The sequence below is a fragment of the Protopterus annectens genome, chromosome 6.part0 (assembly GCF_019279795.1).
Source record: "Protopterus annectens isolate FY-2018-M chromosome 6.part0, PAN1.0, whole genome shotgun sequence".
Lineage (NCBI taxonomy): Eukaryota > Metazoa > Chordata > Ceratodontiformes > Protopteridae > Protopterus > Protopterus annectens.
In genome coordinates, this window is record NC_056737.1 from 1,404,705,841 (window position 1) to 1,404,729,742 (window position 23,902).

At 42.8% G+C, this 23,902-nt stretch overlaps 1 protein-coding gene across 1 annotated transcript in view; it reads right to left on the reverse strand.

The window, feature by feature from the left end:
• ZRANB3 (zinc finger RANBP2-type containing 3) overlaps nt 1–23,902 on the reverse strand; it is a 2,104,294-nt gene that overhangs the window by 162,335 nt on the left and 1,918,057 nt on the right. The window contains exon 15 of the mRNA XM_044074946.1: nt 7,019–7,113. Coding sequence (XP_043930881.1) covers nt 7,019–7,113 — 95 coding nt within the window. The remainder of the gene's footprint in view (nt 1–7,018; nt 7,114–23,902) is intronic.

Here is a 23,902-nt window from a genome sequence, read left to right on the forward strand (position 1 = left end):
GCTGGGGAAGACAACGCAAAAGGGGTTTCCTGTGGGAGTATATCATGAGGCCCTTGCGCCCAGTGTCCTCCAGGAGCGACTTGTGTACATTGTCGTACAGAGGAGGGCGGGGAGATTGATAGCACAGTATCGCCAGCCGACGCCAAAGCCTTCTCCATTAGTTGGAAGGCTGTTCCACCTGAAGAGGGGTGAGTGTCCAGGACAGGGGTCACCCCTCCCCTAAGTGGCTCAGCCTGCTGACTTGGAGTCCCTGGATGGCTGTGAAACACCAAATTATGTAAGTCACAGCTGACATCCTGGGTCATAGCAAAACTCTCCTGCCATGAAGGCAACTGCGGTTCCTTAGTAAGGTCCATAAAGGGAACCATAGAGGGGGAAGACTGTGCTATATCAAGGGGCTTCAAAGGCAATGAAGGAGGAGAATAAGTAGGGGTTTTTGGTAAAGGGTGATCACCTGCCAAGGAAGGATAGGTCCTGGGGGGAGGGATACCTCTGGCCAAAAGCACTTGATCCACAAGATGCAACATGTCGTGACCAGAGAGGCCTCTAGTGGATTTCACGGACACAGCTGAGGGAGAGTCAGGTCTATCCAAAGATGAGGCAAGCTCTTTGCCCACCTCACTGGTCTGCACTGAAAACAACGGGGCTGTAAGACTACAGGTTTCTGCACCGAGGAAATCATCGGTGCCGAAGTCATGGTCTGCACCGACGATAAGGTCGGTGCTGAAGTGGTTGTCGGCGCTGAGGCTGGAACCGAAAAAATCAGTGCCAATAACTGAATTGTTGGTGCTGAGAGGGTAGTCGGTGCCGGGTAAGTTGTCGGAGCCGATGTGGTAACAGTCTGCATCAACTGGATAATCAGTGCCGTTGGAGAAGTCTGAACTGAGGAGCCACTCGGTACCGATACGGTAAAGGACATGCTAGTCGGTGCCGAAATCACAGATGGCACCGATGGCCTCGGTGCCGAAGGTCTAGGCACCGAAAGCGCTGGAGCCAAAGAAGTCAGATCCGAAGTGGAAAGCTTAGCTTTCTTGGGTCTCGGTTGGTGGGAGTCCCCAGCAGGGGACGAAGGAAGAGACTTGGCCTTTGTATGTTCATCATTCTTTTTCTTATGGGATCTTGGAGGGATTGAAGCCTCTGACCCAGAAATAGCCTCTGAAAAGGGAGATTTAAGTAGCCCCTTCAATAACAATTTATTTTTCCTCTCAATTAATGTCCTGTCAGAGAAATTATTACAAATTCTACAGGGCGGGTCAACTGTTAAATGAGGCACACCCAAGCAATAGACACACAGGGAATGTGCATCTGAAGTAGGTAATTTATGGCCATAATCTGAACATCTCTTAAATCCTGGACTACCTTTTTTATCTGCCATGTTAAGAAAGAAGGAAAATCAGAAAAAATACCAGCAATGGTACAAGAAATACCCGAAGGTAAGGAGGAAAGGGGTTTACCAACGATGGTAAAAAAGAAATTACCTTGCAGTAAAGAGGAGGAAGGGGATTGAAAATATTCAAGAAGGGATAGTTGCTAAATGCGATAGAGAAAACTATCTAGTAACTTTTCTGAGAGAAAAAGTTGTTTTAGATTAGTATGACAAAAAATACTGTACTTAGCTCAAGAGAAGTAGCTTGACACGACCGAATGGCGATGAGGCAAAAGAAATCTGAGGTAACAGAGAGGGGAATTCTGGGTAAGAGTTTTAGCTCGAGAGTTTGCAGCTGACGTGAGCTTGGAAGATGGCTGGCTCGGTTCCGAGGTCGGAACCGATACCCACACGTAAGGAATGAACGAGGATTAACAATATCAGATCTTAACTTATGGCTTAAGGAAATACTGAAAGAGGCTACTGACAACTTGTCACAGATAAATGCAAGCAGCTGGGATAAATTTAAAGAGATGATAAAAAAGAAAGTAATTCAATATACTCAAAAGGTAAGATGATTAGAACATAACAGCTATGTTAAAGATGTGCATGTGATAAGGAAAAAACAGCAACGGGTGTTTAACCTTACAAACAAGGAAGAGGAGCAGGTGAAGAGTGCAATGGCAAAACTACAAAAATATACAGAACAGAAACTGTGCTTTCAAAGTCATACTATTAGAGGAATATATTTTGTGAACTCTACTAACATGATAAAGTCAAAGGTGGTCATGTTACGCAGCAGCAGGTGGACAGAATGACATGCTTAGTGAGGGATGAAGTGAGAGGCGAAATTCAAGAGATGACCAGAGAATATCAGAGATGATTAGGAAAAAAACGACAGACAATATGAGCCAAAACAGTCACATTTTTGGATAAAATTTGTATTCTAAAACTGTTCACATTTTAAGAAATATGAGAAGCAGTCAATACAGGCACTAAGAAAGTCTCTGGGCTCAGATAGAATATCAGAAAAAGAATATAGATAAACAGGTAAAGGGATGGAAGAAATATGGGTTGAGTCGATAAATTAGGTCTACAAGAGCAAGAAATTCCACATGCTTGGCAAGAAGCAGTTATAACGGTTATATTAAAAGAAGGGAAGAGCTCACTTTTATCCACTTCTTATAGTCTGATCTCAGTACTTAAAAACACAGTTATAAAGCATTTACGAGTCTTCTTTCTTATTCTTCTTCTTTCGGCTGCTCACGTTAGGGGTCGCCACAGCAGATCAACTGTTTCAATTTCTTCCTGTCCTCTGCATCTTGCTCTGTCACACCAACCACCTGGCATGTCCTCTCTCACCACATCCATAAACCTTATCTTTGGCCTCCCTCTTTTCCTGTTACCTGGCGGCTTCAGTCTTAGCATCTTTTTCCCAATATACTCTGCATCCCTCCTCAGCACATGTCCAAACCAATGTAATCTTGCCTCTCTGGCTTTGTCTCCAAACCTTCCAACCTGGGCTGAGCCTCTAATATACTTATTCCTAATCCTGTCCATCCTCGTCACACCCAGTGCAAATCTTAACATCTTCAACTCTGCCCCGTCAAGCTCTGACTCCTGCCTTTTTGTCAATGTCACCGTCTCCAACCCATATAATATAGCTGATCTCGCTACCCTCTTGTAGCCTTCCCTTTCACTCTTACTGGTACTTGTCTGTCACAAATCACTCCTGACACACTTCTCCACCCACTCCATCCTGCCTGTACTCTCTTCTTCACCTCTCTTCCACACTCACAATTACTCTGAACTGTTGATCCCAAGTATTTAAACTCATCCACCTTCGCCACCTCTACTCCCTGCATCCTCACCATTCCTCTATCCTACCTCTCATTCACACACATATATTTTGTCTTAGTCCTGCTGACCTTCATTCCTCTTCTCTCTAGAGCATATCTCCACCTCTCCAGGGTCTCCTCCACCTGTTCCTTACTCTCACTACAGATCACAATGTCATCTGCAAACATCATAGTCCACGGGGACTCCTGTCTGATCTCGTCTGTCAACTTGTCCATCACCATTGCAAATAAGAAAGGGCTCAGAGCTGATCCTTGATGTAATCCCACCTGCACCTTAAAAGCATCCGTCACTCCCACCGCAAACCTCACCGCTGTCACACTACCCTCGTACATATCCTATACCACTCTTGCATACTTCTCTGACACTCCCGACTTCCTCATACAACACCACAACTCCTCTCTAGGCACCCTGTCATATGCTTTCTCTAAATCCACAAAGACACAATGCAACTCCTTCTGACCTTCTCTGTACTTCTCCATCAACACTCTCAGAGCAAACATCGCATCTGTAGTGTTCCTTCCCGGCATGAAACCATACTTCTTATCACTAATCATCACCTCCCTTCTTAACCTAGCTTCCACTACTCTTTCCCATAATTTCATGCTGTGACTGATCAGTTTAATCCCTCTGTAGTTACTACAGCTCTGCACATCACCCTTATTCTTAAAAATCGGTACCAAAACACTTTTTCTCCATTCCTCAGGCATCCTCTCACTTTTCAAGATTTCATTAAACAATCTAGTTAAAAACTCCACTGCCAGTTCTCCTAAACACCTCCATGCTTCCACAGGTATGTCATCTGGACCAACAGCCTTTCCGTTCTTCATCCTCTTCATAGCTATCCTTATTTCCTCAGTGCTAATCCACTGCACTTCATGATTCACTATCTGCACATCATCCAACCTTCTCTCCCTCTCATTCTCTTCATTCATGCTCAACACACTCTCCTTGCTTGTGAGTACGTTTCCCTATGAGTATAATAGCTAAAAGAATGTTTTGGGTGCTTCCAGATTTATTTATTTGGTATCAATGAGGCTTCAAGGAGGATTGCAGAACATATCAGAATATCTAGAGAAACCCTTGATGATGCAAAATGTGCAAAATAAGAAAAGCCTATTGGCCATACTTAACTTAGATACAGAGAAGGCTTTTGATGGAGTGTGGTGCAAGACTTACACCTTAATACAGATTTGGTTTCTCCACACAGACAGGGAATCTTACTTTATAGATTATATAAGTGGTTGGTGGTGAAGGCACAACTCTCAGATAAGTTTATATTGTGAACAGTTATGCAGAAAAGATGATACGGCATCTGTGGACTTGCTGTATATTCCCTGTTCACACTTGAGGATCACAATTATGTTCTTGAAATTTCAAGAAGCATCTTTCTGCCCTCCACTCTCAGTGAGCCCTGCCACTTTGGTCAGTGATCCATCTTTATGTGATATCAACAATGCCAATTTTGGAAATCAAAGTCTAAATCAACCATAATAATAATGAATATAGCAACAGAGACAAAACAGCTTTAGAAAAGGGTAGGAAAAAATTACATATCAAAAATGAGGATTGTGGGAATACATGCAGAATAATATTTTTGGAGGAAGAATGAAGTTTAAGGGAAGGCAGGAACTGCATGAGCTATGTTTGATGGGCATTGACTGTACAGAAGATTATAGATTCATAGGTGCTTACTAGGCTAACAACCTTAATGGCCTTTTTAAGCCTATCCATGCATCCCAAATCTCTGAAAAGTTCTGGTGCCATTGATAACTGTAAACAGAGGCAGGGGAGATGAAACATTTACAAGCAGAAGCCTAGGAGATGAACCATTTACAGGTTGCCTGTATCCATTAGAGGCATAGCTGCCAAATCAGGGATGAATTTCCTGTTTCCCATCCAGTTGTTCAAGTTACACTTGAATTGGATTAGGGAGGAACTCTGCTTCACGTGAATGGGAACCTGTTCCAGAGAAGTGGTAGTCTCTGAGATACATACTTGTCTCTCCAGCAGGTCCTACTTGTATCACAGGCAAGGTTTAAGTCTTTAGAATGGGTAATTCTGATGCTATTTGTTTTGCTGATCTGCAGGAGGTCCATCAGGGTGAGGTCTGACAATGCCTTGTATGCCAGGCATAGATCTCCCCTCAACAGCTTGTAGGAGACAGAATACAGGGATAGGGCCTTGAGGCAGTCTGCATAGGACATGTTACTTACACCTGGTATTCTTTTAGTGAGGAACCTCTGTGGACGTTCCAATTATTGGATATGCCTGATTAGGTACTGCACTCAATAATAGGTCTGAAGAATGCCGGATACAGCGGAACAATGACTTCCTAGGACCTAGATGCCATACCTTTGTTTATAAGTTGCACAAATTAGAATGATTTCCTCACTGTTGTAGACGCATGAGGATCAAAGGCTAGATTACTGTCTGTGTGTGTCCTCAAGTTCTTGAATACTGCATCAGCTCTTAGCATTGTGTCATCAATACGCTAGCTACCAGTGGTGGATGACTTCCTGAAGGATACAATGACATTAAATGTGATGTATATTTGCAGCTGAAAACACGTCAATATGTTTTTTTTCATTTGTATAAATGTATGATTGCCTATGTCATAAGTGATAATGCAATAAAAATGTATCTTGTGTAGAACAAATGCCACTCTATGCACCACTGTGTGCAGCTTTCCGGTCTTCCTTTCCAGACTCCATGTACTGCAAAATACTACTGTTAAATTGTGTTTATAATCACTCATTTTTTTCCTGCTGTGTTGACTGTTCAGTCTTCTCCATTTGGATGGAGGAGGCACAAGTGTCTACTTTTAGCAAATCTATGTAATTGCTCTACTTGATTTGTTTTGTACTGCATCTCACTTTTCCAGTTGCCTGAGGCATCTGAAATGATTTACCTATAACCAGCACATTCCCCTGGTTAACCAAGTAACTAAATAACACAAGACCACATGTTTCTATGCATTTATACTACAGACTATGGACTGAGGGATTGATAGTTAATAAGATAAGAAAGACTGTGATACAATTATATTAAAAGCCGAGTTAAGTGTTCAGATTATTTAGGAAAAATAAAGATAACTGATGTAAAGTACAAACTGCAGAGTGCATTTTGAAATGAGTAAGGAATGAGCATAATTTCAACTAACAGACACAAATTAGGCATATGACACATGTGGTTGACAGTGAAAATGAATGACACCCCCTGACCCCAGAAAAGATGCAAACATTTTCTTCTGATGCTACTCTGGGTGTAATATTAAAGTATGGGTTGCAGAGGGCTTTGCCCCATCATAAAAAACATAATAACGTGTCTGTCACTTTGGACTAAGCCAAATAAGATGTTTATTCCAAATAAAATTGAAGCTGCAGTATGCTTCATTTGATTCTGATCAGTCATGAGAAATGCCGATTTAAATGTGTGATCTTAAACAAGAAAGATATGCAACAGACTACAAAAATGCATCTCCATTAGGAATATACATGATAAATACTTAAAAACTAATAAACGCTATAACAATCTGCAGAATAACTTAACAATAAAAATGTTCCTCTGTTATTAGTACTGCCTGGATCATATCTCATATATTCTGTATTTCTGCTTACACAGAACATTGAATAATCATATGCAAGTGTTTAGCAATGTGCAAGGAAATAAGTAGCTAACATTAGAAAAAAATACATTCATCAGGAATCAGAATGATGAACATTTACAAAATGATGAATATAAAATTTAACTGAGCAGCAAAAACATTTCACTGATGTACTGCTTAGCTCATACCTTATAAATATAAATCCTGTCAGTATTTCTGCTTGCAAAGAACATTAGGGAATCATACGGTGGAATGCTGCTGCTTTCGGAATTCTCATTCTGAACTGGAAAAAAGCAAACAGCTGTCAAACGACCACTCCCTTTCAATTAGGAGCTCTATTTTGTCTTATACAGGGATACTGCTGACACATACAAAATACCACCATTATTTACACTGATACAAATAATATTTAGAAGTGGAACTGTTAAGTCTTGGATCAGCATAAGACTGCGTCTTGCAGAGCAACAAGAAAATACAAAGGGAGCAGGTGTATGCCTCAACTAATTGCTACTGCAAACTTTCCACACTGTATTCATCTTGTGATGGCTAATACAAGCATTAAAAAATGTTTCAATATTTAAAACTCTCAATTTCAAAAGCCAAATGCAGATTTCTCAGTGATATGCTGTCAAAATCTCCAAAACTGCTAAAAGATGAGAATGGGGACTTACTGCATAGCCATGTATATTATTGACATCTGTTACTGTAAATAAAAGGAGTGGTAGCAAGATGATGTTCTGTAGATTTTCATTTGTCATTGTGATATTAACCTTTATAGGTATGCTGCTGCTTTGACAGCTTCTAACAGTTAACTAAAGGTTTTTCATGTAATAAAATTGAGTAGCCACAGAGCGCCTCTATTACTGTAATGGATGCATACTTTCAACTACAAGGCAGAAGGTTGAAAATCCATACATGATGACCAATGAAGTCTCCTGTAATTGCTGCTATAAAGGAAATATTACCTAAACTAAACAAACTAAACATTCCCTATTTCACACCATTCCCTAACCATTGTGCACTTCACATGACTCCTAAGGTCCACCTCAAACATCCTTCCCAAAATTCTCTTCCTCAGTCTTCTTTCCCTCTCATAAAGCCTTACACTCTCCTATCAACCTTTCCTTCACCCTGCCATTATCACAACAAATTATATAGCCTATAATTAAACTTTCTCTAGCTTACATACTCAACATTTTAGGATTTTATTCAGTAATAATCTTTAAATCTTTTCTTAGTAGTAGCTACCAATTAAACTTTTGTAATTTATGAGTACTTAGGAAAATTCTTCAGAGTCTGTGTATTTCCTTCTGTGGATGTTCCATGACACAGTCCTGTACTTTGTTTATATTATTGTTGTATTTCATTTTTCCCTGGGCTGATTTTGGAAATGGTCAGTTTAAATCAGTATTTATCCCAGCTGAAAAATGGAAATAAATACAATAAATAAATCATTAAGATCACTTAATATAAGCTTCTCAATTAACTAAAAACAAACTATGAAAACCACACATTTGTTTTAAACAGTTCATTTCTAGGAGAGCAAATGAAATGGAACACTAACATGAAAAACATGGAGTATAGAGCACAATCTTACAAAACAATTAGATGGTTATGGCATGACTTTTGTTACCTGGTTCCTAGCTGATTTATTAATATATGTTACACTCTTTTTTTATACTATTTTATAGACAGTATAACAAATGGAAGTTGTGTTGGATCATCCAAACTCTGAATAACCACATTATTTAACACGAAAGTATACAATTCAAAGATTTGAGAGTCAATAAGCATATGGCAAAACAAGTACTATAAATACCATAAGGCTGTTTCACAAAACCTGCCAAAAGAAAATGGACCCCTTTAAAAAAATTAGGGCATGCTTCCTCTCTCATATTCATAAAAAACTATGGCTGGGATTCATATACAAGCACAGCACTACTTTTTGAGGGGATCATTGTGCAAAGGACCAGAGAATTAATCAGATACATATTAGACAATGAACAGCACTGACAGTCTAAGCAACATAAAGAGAGGTACAGTACTAATAGGTGTAGAAGGGCAAGGCTGCTGTACAGCAGGATTAGAAGTTATGTACTCACCATAACGTTCCATCTGAGTAGGTGTATTCATTTGTCTGCAACCTGTGGGTTATGGATCCGATATCGGATCCGAACCGGCATGGTTTACCAGCTATGGATCCAAGCTCTCAGCTCCTCCCCTCACCCATAATGCCCTGCTCTACCCTCATGACCTCAGATCGAGTTTGCCAAAAGCAAGAACACCCTGAAAAGGGTAACACAACATATGCAGGAAACTGAAAGGCCAGGGGGATAGGAGGGCGGGATGGTTGCAGACAAATGAATACACCTACTCAGATGGAACGTTATGGTGAGTACATAACTTCTAAATCTGAAGTAGGAGATTCATTTGTCTGCAACCTGTGGGACAGAGTCCCCAGCTACCTGAATCTTGGGCGCCCATCATGGAAGGATATTCCGGAGCACCACGGAGCCAAAGGATGCTCTACCCCTAGATGCAAGATCCAACTTGTAGTGGGAAATAAAGGTATGAGATGAAGCCCACGTGGCTGCTGCACAAATATCATCTAGAGGAATCCTAGCCTTAAAGGCTGCCGAGGTAGAGACTGACCGGGTTGAATGGGCATGTACACCCTCTGGTGCGGGCCTTCCTGAAGCTTGATAAGCCAATAAGATACATTGTGAAATCCAGCGAGATAGTGAGACTTTAGAAATTGGTTTGCCCAAATTAAATTTAGCAAAGGAAATGAACAACTGGTCGGATTGCCTATGACCAGCCGTCCTGTTTAGATAAAATCTAAGTTGCCTGTGAACATCTAAGGAGTGAAGCTTGTATTCACCTTTGTTTTCATATTTAGGAAAGAAAACAGGGAGGTTAATGGATTGATTAATGTTTGCTTCAGAAGCTACTTTAGGAAGAAAGGACGGGTTGGTCCTGAGGTAAACACGGTCCGGATGAAAGACCAAGTAAGGAGGTTTAGCTGATAATGCTTGGAGCTCTGAAACTCTCTTGGCCGAAGTAATGGCTACTAAGAAGGCAGTCTTGAACGACAAGAATTTCAGATCTACCGTAGCCGCCGACTCGAAGGGGGGGGGGGCGGTCAAGGCCTGGAGAACTAAGGAAAGGTCCCAAGGAGGAACCGCTGGTTTTACAGGGGGCCTGAGAAGAAAAGTACCTTTAAGGAAAATTTTACACAACTTGGCCGACATCAGAGGATTGGAGTCATGACCAATGTGATAATGTGAAATTGCTGCAAGATGTACTTTGACCGTGGAACTGCTGGCACCATCGTTAAAAAGAGTGGTTAAGAAATCAAGCACCGCAGGGAGAGGAACTGTGAAGGGGTTTAGGCCTTGCCGCTCCGCCCACAAAGAAAACCGTTTCCACTTGCTATGGTAGACTTTCTGAAGAACTTGGAGCATCAGAGGCAAGGGGGGATAAGCATAAAGAAGACCGGGTGGCCAAGCATGCACCAGAGCGTCTCTTGGGGAACCTCCTGGAGGAGGTATCAGAGCGAAAAAACTGTCACACTTGGTGTTTGAGGGAGAGGCAAAAAGATCGCAAGAAGGAGTTCCCCACCGTGCGAATATGCGTTCCGCTACTTGAGTATTGAGAGACCACTCGTAAGGGGTGAGAATGGTGCGATTGAGCTTGTCCGCCAGGATGTTGGACCGACCCGGAATGTGCGTTGCTATGAGAAAGCGGTTGGTGGAGATTGCCCATTCCCAAACTCTCATGGCTTCTCGACAAAGAGGGTAAGACCTGGTTCCTCCTTGCTTGTTGATATACCAGACAACCGACATGTTGTCCGATTGAATCGCAATTGTTCCCAAGGGAAGAAAGGCCTGAAGTGCTAGCAACGCTAAGAGCACTGCTCTCATCTCTAGAACGTTGATATGCAGTAAGGTCTCTGAATCGTTCCACGTGCCTTGGACGGTCCGGCCTGCAAAATCCCCCCCCCACCCGAGGCGGGAGGCGTCCATGGTCACCGTGGCAAGAGGGGGAGAAGCACAAAATGGGCGGCCTCCGTGGAGATCTGGAGAGTGAAGCCACCACAGGAGGGACCGCTTGCAAGCCTTGCTGATCGCAATGGGATGATGCATAGGAAGAGCAAGGTACGACCACTGTACTAGGAGTGTCCACTGGAGGATGCGCATATTGAAAATGGCGAGAGGAAGAAGTGCTATAGCAGACACCATGGACCCTAGAGCCCTCAGGACCAACTCCGCCGGAACTGAGCTTGAGTGGAGAATGGCCCGCACCTGGAGCTGCAGATTTTGAACTCTGTCCGCAGTGAGGAAGGCTTTTAAACTCCTTGTGTCTAACCTGGCACCTATAAAATCTATGAACTGTGTGGGTGCTAGGTTGGATTTTTTTGTATTTATAGTGATGCCCAGACTGGGAGCAAGATGGAGAAAGGAGTCTCGCGCCAATAGTAGTAGATGCCTTGTTGGGGCGGTAAGGAGCCAGTCATCCAGGTAGGGAAAGACCTGCACCCCCTGAAGCCTCAGGTGGGCCGCTACCACTGCTAATACTTTGGTGAACACTCTGGGGGCTGTGGTGAGACCAAAGGGAAGGACCCGAACTGGTAGTGACTGGCTCCCAGCCGGAAGCGGAGAAACCTCCTGGAGCGCCTGTCCATTAGTATATGGTAGTACGCATCCTTGAGGTCTATGGAGCACATCCAGTGATTTTCTCCCAGAAGGGGGAGAATAGATTGCAGAGTGACCATTCGGAACTTCTCCTTGGGAACTGCCAGGTTCAAGATAGAAAGGTCTAAAATTGGTCTTAGATCCCCGTCTTTTTGGCACTAAAAGAACCTGGAGTAGAACCCTGATCCGATCTGGTCTGGGGACGGGCTGGATGGCTCTTTTCTTTAGCAGATGGCCAATTTCTGCCAAAGCGGCCTCCCGTTGACCGGGTGGAACGTCGGGGAGGGACTTCAATTTTGGCAAGTGACGAAAGGGGATACGGTATCCTCTGGATATGATCTGGAGAACCCATCGGTCTGATGTTATGGACTCCCATGCTGCTAGGTGCTCCGAAAAACGTCCCCCGACTGCCTCCAGAGTGGAGCAGCCGGGCAACCCCTCAGGGTTGCTGCGCGGGCCGTTCAGAGAAGGGTTCTCTGGACCCGAAGTTCCTGGGAGCCCCTCTGCCTCTAGGGCAGCGTCCTCCCTGTCCTCCTCTGCCACAGAAGGACTGGTTGTCTGGAGCAGGCTGGGATTGCTGCGACTTCCGGAACCACATCTTCTTCTGACCCTTTTGGTTCCTAGAATAGGGCCTCTGGGGTGCAGAGAAGCGGATTCCGACGGCAGACAGCGTCTTCCCATCCTTCTCGCTCTGGGTCAAAGTGTCGCGAACAGTCTTGCCAAAGAGGGCAGAACCATCGAAGGGGGCGTTCGCAAATGACGCTTTGAGGGGCTCTGAGAAATCGCAATGACGGAGCCAGGCCTGACGTCTAGTAACTAGACCTGCCCCTGCGGCTCTAGCGGCGCCTTCCGTAGCATGGGAGAGTAGCCGCATAGAGGTATTGGTAACGGACCTGAGAGTGGCCATGCGGATGGAGTGCAGCACTTTGTCCTCCTCCAACATGGACTCTGGGGGAGATGCAGCGTATTCTTTAATAAGATCGCGCTGCATCCTAATCACATGTGCCAGGTAGTTCAGCGCCCTTACCGAGAAGGTCGCTGAACTAAACATCCGCTTCCCCAAGCGGTCCATCATCCGAGACTCCTTGCTCGGGGGATGGACTGAGGGACTCTCCTGAGCAAGTTCCCTCTTGGTGGCCGCCGCCGTCAACATGGCATCTACCGGAGGCCCCTTACTCCAATGGGCACGGTCAGCCGGGGGACTGAGGATCCGGTCGGGCCTTTTAGGGATTGGCTCCACAGTGTCCGGTTCCTTCCACGCCCTGGTGGTAATGAGGTCCACCAGGGGGTCGGCAGGAGGGGAAACCCAAGAGGTAGACGGGCCCGCTTCAAATGTCTCCAAGAACACGGACTCGTCCGAGGAAGACTTGGGGGCAGACCGCCCCCCCCTTATGCGGAGCATTTCCATGATGTCTCCAAATGAGACATCCTCGGGGGGTGACCGTGGGGAGCCTTCCCCTTCCTCCAAATCCGTGTCTTCCGTGAGAGACTCGGGGGAGTCAATGTGCCTCCTTTTGCACGTATGCTTGCGAGGAACATCCTCTGGGGGGCTGTCAGAGGACTCCTCGCAAACAGTAACCTGTTCCAGGGGAACAGCTTGGGGCACAGGAGCGGGCTGTCCCAAGGGCCGGATGGTGGAAGCCTGACCCAGTGCAGAGGGAGCGGACGGAGCCGAAACAAGTGCCGGGGTCCGGAGACCCTCAACAGGGCCCTCTCCACTACATCAAAAGCCGAAGGGAGCCGACCTCGACCAAAGGATCCGACAATCGGCTCCCTCGGAATCCGAGTGGATCGGAGCCGGCCGGCGCCAGATCCGGGACAGTGCGCTCCGACACAGACGGCACCGAAGCGAGCACTGATCCCCGGATCCGGCTCGGATCCAGGCTCCGAGGTCGGATCCGATGCACTCGAGGGCAGGGTCGGATCCGGTACCAAGTACTATCGGCGCCGACCCACCCCGCCCGGCTGCTCGGCTCCAACTGCTCCGAACCCGGGTAGCGGGTTGGAGAAGGAGCAATTGGCTTGAAAAAGGGGGTCGAGCTCCCCAGAGGGGAGGCAAGAGCACTCCCATCTGCATCTGGGCCTGGATGAACCTTCTCATCATCCGGTCCAGATCAGCGTCCGACAGGCTGTAAGTTGATCTTGACGAGGCTACCGAGGTAGGCCTTGAGTGCCTCCTCGATAGCCTCGACGGAGATCGGGTCTCCTCCTCCTCAGGTCCCAGTGAAAAACACGCTGGAGACCGGAGCCGAGGAGGGGGAGAGCCAGCAGACAAGGAAGCCGGGGGAGAAGCCCGCTTGGCTGGCGGGGCCGAAACAGAGGTCTCGGCCCGCCGCTTATGGTGCTTCTCCCTCCGGTCCTTCTTCCTAGCTTCCCTCTCCTCCGAACCACTAAAGGGAGGTTGAGTCCCAGGAGGAGGAGGGACAACCGTGGTAACGGTTACCTCTGAAGGAGCGGAGGCCGGAGCCGAGTCTGGCGGCAAGAGACCCGCCAAAACAAGCTTGGACCTCCGCTCCTTTAAAGCCCTGGGGTTGAACCCTGCACAAATGGAACATCCAGATGTGAGGTGTTCAACCCCCAGGCATCTAACACACTGAGTGTGGCCATCAGCTGGGGAAAAAATAGCTTTGGGCTGCTCAGACATCCCAAAAGGAAACAAACAATGTTACTAAAACTAATAAAAGTAAAGTAACAAAAAACACTCACAGGCCCAAACACACACTACGCTACCAGCGAGGGGAGGGATATTAAAAATAAGTTTTAAACACTAAAAAAAGTAATAATATAATAGGGAAACCTACACTTTCACACAACTTTAACAAAAATTTTAAATTTAAGCACTTTAGATACAAGAAATATCACTTAGCTGGAGAGCTGGAAAAACACAATCTGGTCACCATGCGCGGCAAACGAGATCTGAGGTCATGAGGGTAGAGCAGGGCATTATGGGTGAGGGGAGGAGCTGAGAGCTTGGATCCATAGCTGGTAAACCATGCCGGTTCGGACCCGATATCGGATCCATAACCCACAGGTTGCAGACAAATGAATCTCCTACTTCAGATCAATTGTTATAAGCAGGACATGTTAAAAACATAGTGGACATAATGTAGGTAGACTATCTCAGCTAATGGTCACACATGCATTCACCTTGTTAGTGAGCACAGCAAAATGCCAACTCTGTCAGTCAAGTAAATGTAAGACAAAAAAACAGGTAAGTGTAGAGCTGTGAAGAATGACTACAGATGGAACTGAGGGAGAAACGCAGATAACAGGCAAACTGAATAAAGACCAGGACTGAAATGGGTTGTCTATGCAAACACATGTGGGGAGGACAGTCAATGGACACATACATACATAGGGCAGAGTAGTGGTGATATGAACAGCTGGACAATGGCCAAGGAAAGGAAAATGGCATACACTGGAGAAAAAACTAGCAGGATGAGGACAGGGTAGGGTTCTGACATGGCTGGATGCCGGGCTAGTTCAGAAAACAGCAAATTCATACATCACTCACCTGTATGGCTGATGTTACAGACCAGTTGCTCCCTCTTTGGCCAGATAGATGGAATGGTGCATGTTGTTTGTGGAGCTCCACAAGTCACTCCAGTGGGTGTTCTACACTATCAAGGCAAGTAACCCCAGTTGTTGGTGTGCACCTCAACAGCTATCATCCTCCACAAAGGATGATAAGAAACTAGGACAGACATTACACCCACTGTCAGAAGATAGGACTTCAAACCTCTCCCACCACCAAGAAGAATACATGGGGGCCTCTAGTCATACTTCTAGGTTTCCTCCAACAGGCAGGACTATCACCTTTATGCTGACCTGGTGACCACAGGCTGCCATAGTCCAGGCTGACTGGAACTACACCTTCTTCTGGCAAAAATGATTACAGACACACGTTACAAACAGATCTACAATTGTGAGTGGAGACATCATACTCATCTAGCAGGTGTCCCTAAAGTTCTTGTGTAGGAAGTACAGGAAACTTTTGTTCTCCTTTGCATACCATGCTGGAGCCCTGCAATCCACAATGCCCGAAATACCCATGGCCACTCATTCGGGTCCACATGAGATGCAAAATGAAAGGTAATCACATGCACACACACACACACACACACACTCTGATATGCAGTTATAGATAGCATACTATGCAATGTAAATCAAACTGAGTAAGAATGGATATAGCACCATACCATGGTATTACTGGTATAAACATGCTGTACGTATAAGCATACTAGTCACATGTTTCATAGTTAATGTGACATGCACGCCTTGCACCAGCATGTTTGGGTAATTCACAGACAGTGGTGCTAACTAGCTTCATTAGTATTTATCGTCCACTTAAAGAACCTCAAATGCAAAATGCTTCTTGAACAATAATGTAAAATACACCTTGCTCTCAAAGTAGGTTTTCCTTTCACATCTTTTACAATGTATAAAGCTACTATACTGCTAGAAGAACAACCAACACAATTATCATCTAGGACCCTTCCTTCTCATCCATATTCTTTATCATGATTCTCCTTCTGTTTTGACAAACAAATTTATTTCCATAACCCCCTTCCCTCCTATCTACATCCTTTTATTTACATTTTTGTATTTTGTTTATTGGGTCAGTGAGCTGGCCTGCTGATCCTTTTCAGTCATAACACAGGTATTGAAGAAGAGTACTATATACACAAGTGCAATATACAACAGAAACATACAATGTAACTTTAGAAGAATGTGCACACAATAACATTGCACTTTCAATTTTAAAACACTCATGGGCATATGTATTGCTCCTAAATATACAACAAAGTCTAGAAGATTTAAGATTTTTGCCTGGAAGTGTTTGTATAGATACTTTTATAAACCAAGCAGACTCCACAAAGAATTTTTCTTCAGGTAGCTGGCAAATGTTGGAGATGTGATGGGGAAGAAAGATGTAACTGGGAACACATGTTTTGGAAATACAATGAGTTGGCAAACTTTATAAATTTCCCGTACAGTACTCTTGTCAGGAATACTGGATGAGCAAATTAGTGTAACTAAGGAAATTACTTTTTTGAACTGAGATACAGGATCTGAATTGCCTAGACATATTAAGGGCTTGCTAGGTTTAATTCTGGTTACTGCCAAAAAAGAATTACTAAAAAACTGAAATCCAACTATACTTGATGTAGTGAATATTACAACAGAGATAAAAGACCAGGCAATGGAATTTTTACAAAAAGGTACAAGTAAATTACATAGAAAAAAATGGAAATTGTGTAAACGATACATGCAAAAATGTTTTGGAGAAGGAAAGAAGCTTAAGAGAAGGCAGGAAATTAATAATTTATGTAACATTGCTTAGATTATAGGAATTTATAAATATATATGTGATGTATAACTGCTTGAAAATGAACTTGTTAGTATGTGGTTTGATTGCTTTTATATAGCTGTAAGCTTACCTATCTTACAAGTGATAATTCAATAAAGGTATTTAAAAAATATATTTAGAATACTTGTATTCTGTGCAATGAAAATAAACCAAGCAAATTGTACTGTAACATAAGTTAGGATAATGTTTTAACACCTTTTCTGAATTATCACTGAAGACATAGGCAAACATATATTTGTATAAAAGAAAAAACATATTAACATTTCCCCAGTTGCAAACACTATACATTACATATATTATTTTCTATATTTATTATCAATTTAACATGACATAAATTGATCAATTCCTGCCTTCCCTTAAGCCCTCCTCCTCCTGCAAAATATTATTCTGCATGGATTGTTTCCACTTTTTTCTATGTAATTTGCTCCTACCCTTTTCTAAAGATCCTGTTTACAATTCTTTTATCTCTGTTACAATATTCAAAACTTCAGACACAGTTGGTATAGATTTTGATTTTCATTTCTATTAATTACTTTTTTTGGCAGTCACCAGGATTAAACTTAACAAGGCTTTACTATGTCTAGGGAATTTAGATCCTGTCTGCCAACTCAATGCACTCGTAAAACATATGTTCTCAGCTACCTCTTTCTTCTCCATCACACCTCCAACATTTGCCATATGCCTGATAAAACATTCCTTGGAGTCTGCTTGGAGTATAAAAAACCTATCCAAACACTTCCAAGAGAATATTCTAAATCTTTTAGACTTTGTTGCATATTTGTGAGCCATACATATGTCTTCCCATTGTTCATTGGGAATTGCTTATCCAGCCTCACTTCCCAAACATTTCTAACTTCTTTTGAGTCACTCCTATAGTTATCGTATAACATTATTTGTGCTCTGCTAATTATCCCTTTAATAGCAGCTTATGTTCTAGATTCAATTAAAAACTGCCAAGAGCAGGTCTTTCACTTAGTAATCCCCTATCCTTCTCTTTGCCTATAGTCAGATATCAGTATCTGATAGGGATGGCAGTCTCTAGCCTCCAGTCCAAACTTATTCATGGCTTCTTCCCAATCTATTACCTTTCCCTCTTGATATTTGCTGTCAATACCATCATTCGCCAGTTTTCTTCAGTAAATCCCAGCCCCCTATTGCATATTCTAAGATTGCAGTCATCCCCATTGGCAAAATCTCCTCTCTCCATTCTTGCATTGGCTTACTTCTTGGAATACTTTCTGCTGCTATAAATTCAGAAGAAATTCCTATATTTCCTAATAACTCTCAAATAATTTCCACAAACTACTCATTCATTAAATTCCTCTCTTTTTAAAAGGTAGTTGGGGAAGTCCCCAGTTTCTCATTTTCTCTTCACTACCCTACATTTTTATTTAACTTGTTATTGGTGCATGCTCTGAAAGTTACTGGGTGTGTGTTGAAGCTTTCAATTAAATGCACATGTTCCTGTGAAATATAATTTCAGTCTAGTCAAACCAAGTTATTGTACCTTGAGGAATAATATGCAAATTCTGTCAGAGCTCCCACTACTGAATTCATGTCTTCCATATCAAATATTTTCACAAATTTATTCCAAAATCTACTCTATTTCCCTTGTAGGTTCCCCAAACTCATCTCACTGTTGCAAATCAAATTCCAGTCCCCACTTATAAATAATATTCTCTGCTGAAGCCTGAGTATTTCTCCCCAAATTTCCATAAGCTCCATAACAGCAGTTTTAGGTAGAATATAAACATATACCAGCTTAATCACTCTCCCTTGCCAGTAGCCCCCTTACTACCACAAATCTACCATTATGTTTTTTCCTCCTCTTCTATCACTACTGGAGCTCCTTCAGCAAACAGTACAAGTACACCTTTTTCCTTTGTCTGTGATACTCTTGCTGAATATCCCTCCTGAAATGTTTTTATCAAATTCTCATTCTCATTTCTTTCCAAGTGTTTCTCTAGTAGCAATGTTATTTGTACCCTTCATATCTTAAAATAATTCAATACTGTTTCCATTTTTGTCTATACCTGTGAGACCATTCACGTTCCAAAATAATATGTTTAGTGTAGCTATTATTAGAAGAAGTTATTATTCCCACCTATTCTATATTATAGCTTTTTAAATGTTTATTTCCAGCATTGGTACATGCACCCACTACTGTTTGGCAGGCTGATGTTTTATACAGCTGTTTCTTGTCATCTCCATTTGAACATGTCATATTTTACAAGACTTTTTGATTTAATGAAAACCCACAAAAAAAAAAAAAAAAAAAAAAAAAAACACACACCATCAATAACACCCCATAACCTAGTAACTTTAACACACAAAATGATGTACATCTTCAAATAATGAAGTTTAACCCTCCTGACAGGAACAATTGTCCCACATCGACAGCTGCATACACAAGCATAACCTAACCTAAAGGTTATTCATGCTAATCCACACACTAAGGAAGTGCCAAATTTTAGCCAGCATCATGGAAGCAGGTGCAATCAGCCTATTTATGGAGGTGTTCATTCAAGGCTGATTCTGACATCACTAGGTAGGTGATTCACGTTAACCAGTCCTAGAATGGACAAGGCTCTCTCCCCTACTGCAGTTTTGAATTTAAGACATTAAAGGATGGGGAAGTCATTCTTGCTATTTCTTAGTATGTAGGGTTATTTCCTGATGAAAAGCATTATATTTAGAAGGAACAGAGGTGAAGAATATTAAAATAACCAGGTAGCACAGACAAGCTGGCCCTTTGTATAATGGGAGTTTATGAGTGTTGTGGGGGTTGTGTAGGCATAGAATACATATTGAAGTGTGAGAATTAAGACCTTTTGGGGGGGTTATAGTTGTGTGCAGTAGGTGAAATAACATAGTCTGAGGTAAGAAAGAACTTTAGTGGAGATATCAGTATGCAATGTGAAATTAACAGGGATCTAATGCAAGGGCAAGATACCTTTGCTGTTCTGTGTTTGGGATGCTATTTCCTTTAAACTAATTGATTAATAAAGGTGAATAGGAAGCAAGGGTTTGAGGGGGTTACAAACAACATATTTTTCTTTGAATTCAATAACAGCTTATTGTTATAGATCTAATTCAATATCTCTGACAAGTTAAAATTCTGTATATATTGTAAATTCAAAAGTTGCTTACTTATATAATGGTCTAAACATTAAAACCATTTACTACATTTCTTAACTGGATAGGTGCACTGGCCCAAGAACTGGTGTGGCTAGGGTGGAGCAATGGGTGCAAAATACTAGGGCGCTCAATCAGCAGATCCTAAGTCAGTCTTCAGTGCATTACTGGCACTGAATGCTGACACTGCATTTGTGATCAGAACTGAAACACTTAGCACTCTGTGTATGTCATAAACTGTAGCAGCTGAAATATGAGCTCCTGCTTTCTCTGGACCCACTAGTAGAGGGTCCAGCACTCCATGTCAACATAGGGCTGACAATGATGGAAATGTGCAAGTGGTATGATCTGATGACACAATGGTACTGTCTGCAACATTAGAGAGAGAGAGGGGTCAACCATATCTTCAATAGGAGCTCCTGTAGAAGTACAAGCTGAATATACAGCCCCTCAAGGGCATGGCATACATATTATACCAAACAGTCCCTCAGGGGTCCCAGCTATGCCCCCAAACCACAAATCAGCCAAAAAGTGAACTTAGGTGTGCAAACCCATCAAAGAAGACAGACACGGAGGAGAGTTAAGCCCCACCATAACTCTAAATACTTAAATGATACAGCTGTAACACATGGCATTAACCAATAAACATGCAGGTCAATGATTGTGGTACAAATGGTTGTTATCCATAGGAATGTGGGGATGTTGAGCATACTATTTGACTTATGGGACAATGCACACCAACCAAACAGTATATGGAGTATATGAGCACAGAGTATACAATGCTGCTAATGTCACTTGTGGCAATTATCTCCATAGGTGTCTCCTTGAGACACATTGCAATTACCACCTGGTCTGCCTCCAGAGGACAAGTCTTTCATGGCCTTGGAAGGGTCACGAAAGGGAGTTTGTACACAGCCTGCAAAAGTCAGACAACAAAGAGCACTGATGAGATAGCATCATCACTGCCTTTGAACACACAACCTGCCACCCAAACCAGTCTTGGAAAGCAGCATTCTTTGGGCTCAAAATCTGGGATGCCTCATCAGGCTTAATGTTTCTGAAGTTTTACCCTTTCATGGATAATGTCCCTCATCAGTTCAATACACAGTATGCCTCCATACACCCCCCACTAGGGTACGCACTCAAGGTCACTTAGTTCGAAAACTTTTATGCAAAGGAATGCCCAAGACCTGATTCCACAAGCCAACACACTGAATATTGCCAATGGTCATATCATGGTAGCTTCACTCCACCAATAAATATGATTCCAGACACCCTACAATGCTCCTACCCCATCTCTTGTGTTACACTCACCTGTCACTGTGTCCAACCAGTCATGCAAATAATTATGTCTGTGCCCTTTAAATCCCCTAATATGTGGTTATGGTGATTTCTGCTTCACAGCATGACCAGTCCATGCACTATCTTACATACCATGGGTGTGATAATGTATGCATAATTTTATTCTGTGTTATGGCCTGTAGCTGCAGACCAGGTGCTGTCTCTTTGCCAGGGCTGCATGTACTGCACCTGCCTCTGTCTTGGCTATGCTATTACTGCACATTTCTCCCCTGAATCTCCACCATACCCTTCTGCTGCTGCTGCTATAACTATAATGGAAGGCCCTTCCAAGAAATTCACCTGCTGCTCCATCGGTTTGCAAAATGCCATGATGTGCAGCACGGCACACAACAAAAATCACATTGCAGATGTTTGGAATGTATTGCAGCGCCCCTCTTAATATGTCTAAATTAGTATTATCCAACCTTTTTGGCTCAGAGGTCACTTACTATACAATTCAGGGGCCACTTACCATACTTGGCAAGGTTTGAGGGTCACATTATCATATCTAACATGTATCTGTCCATTCAAAACAGTTTGTTGCAGAACATACCGAGAGCCAAATAAAATTATTTGGTGGGCAGGATTGTGGCCCTAGGGCCACCTATTGGACAACTCTGGTCTGGATAATGGAAGTATTCCTTCACTAAGCTGAAGTTATGATACACTATCTTTCATATTTCTGTATTGTAACCCACTTCCTGTAGGTTGTGGGAGTATTGGGTGGTGGGTCAACTACCAGGGATCTAGGGTATAAATGGTACTGACTGCAACAAACATATTATACATGGCCTTCTCTCCTACTAGGGCTCTAGGGTATAAGTGATAATGACTGCAACACACAACAAACATATTATATATGGCCTACTCTCTGCTTGCAATAGCACTAGTATTTATAGACCAGTCTCAATTTCATGGAGCAAAAGCCTTTTCTGTTGATGTATCAGAGGATTTATAGACCAGATGAGATCTTCCTGCCAATGTGTGTGCAAATCTACAGCTCCCAGGACCTCAGGGAATTGGGCAAGGTTATAAAAAGCCTTTATGGTGTTGGTTCCCTCCTCTGCAGTCTGGAGAACTTGACAGCATTCCTCTACATACTATACACATTCACAAGGAACTGATTTAGGATTTATGGAGCTGAAACTTGCAATAACCCACATATGTTCCCAGTAGGTTGCACATATGCCCCTGCAGCTAAGACAGTTGAAGCTGCACAAACGGTATAATCCACAGCAATGGGCAAGCCATGCATCCCCCTCAATTCCACTTGTAAGTGACAAAAGCTCTGATAGATCACCTACAGTCTCCCTATCCCCAAAGAAATAGTTTACAGTCTGCTGGTTTGTAAGGATGTGGTCCATCATATGCTGTCAGTACTTCATTGGCTTGGATGGCTGCAGTGGAATAAAACTGTGAGTACTGACTCTGATGGGAGCTGCTAACACTTGTTTCTGAGCTACTTTCTACACTGCAAGACATAGCAGCTGTTTTATGTTTCTGAATCAGTCTGCCATTTTGGCTGTCATCATCTGCACAGATTTAGTTATTTCCATATCATTATGAACTCATCACCATGTATTACATATATGTAATCTTGCTCCTTTAGTGACTGCACTACTTGTTTCTTAGAATAGGCCACAACCTGTCCATTTCCATTACCTACAATAACCCGTACTGCAAAATGTGTTAAATGTCAGTGAATTCTGGCCCATGTCTGCATCATTATTTCAAAATGCAAACAGCAGAGAATCAGACAAAAAATATCACTTAAATGATTGCTCTTACTTTGGACATCGCTGGAAATAAGGGCTTCTTCAATCTTGATAAACTTCCAGGGTCCTGTCTTCCTTGACTTTAGCAAATAAGCACACCCTGAAAGCTACTGGAATCCTAAATCAGCATTATTTGTAGTAGGTTTACGTAGAAGGAATCTCTGCCCTCATAACAGCAAATTAATTTCTCCTAAAATGAACAACAAAAGTTGGGAAACACAGAAGTGTAGCACTCTACAGCTTCACGCCATTCTTCCTGCATACAGAATTAAGTACTTGGCTTCTTATGACATCAGCTAATGATGACACATTTCTCAGGAAACTATGGTCATTGTGTCCACCATCCGGTAATCCAACAAAATTTATGTTAATTTCTCTGCCTCTTATTCCTGAGGCAAATGCTGTGAATTTACCCAAGGCATATCCCCAACAAAACATTTAATAAATGCACTGTCATCAGAGATGCTACTCAGTCCATCTTTTACTTAAGATACTGTTGTACAGCTGGTGTGCCCAGCCTTTACAGGAATAAAAGTCCACATTCTGTGCATGTGTTAACTAGTGCAAGCATGATAATCCCTCCCTTTAACAGTAAGTTTTGAACTAGGACAACACAGATTTCATTATACTTGGTCACACATAAAATAAGCTAGTTTAAACTCATAAGCTTCTATTTATTTGATTTGATCTGATGAATGGCTAAAGTGGTCTGGTCCTACAATCAGCCACAATCTGGGCCAAAAGACAGTACAAACT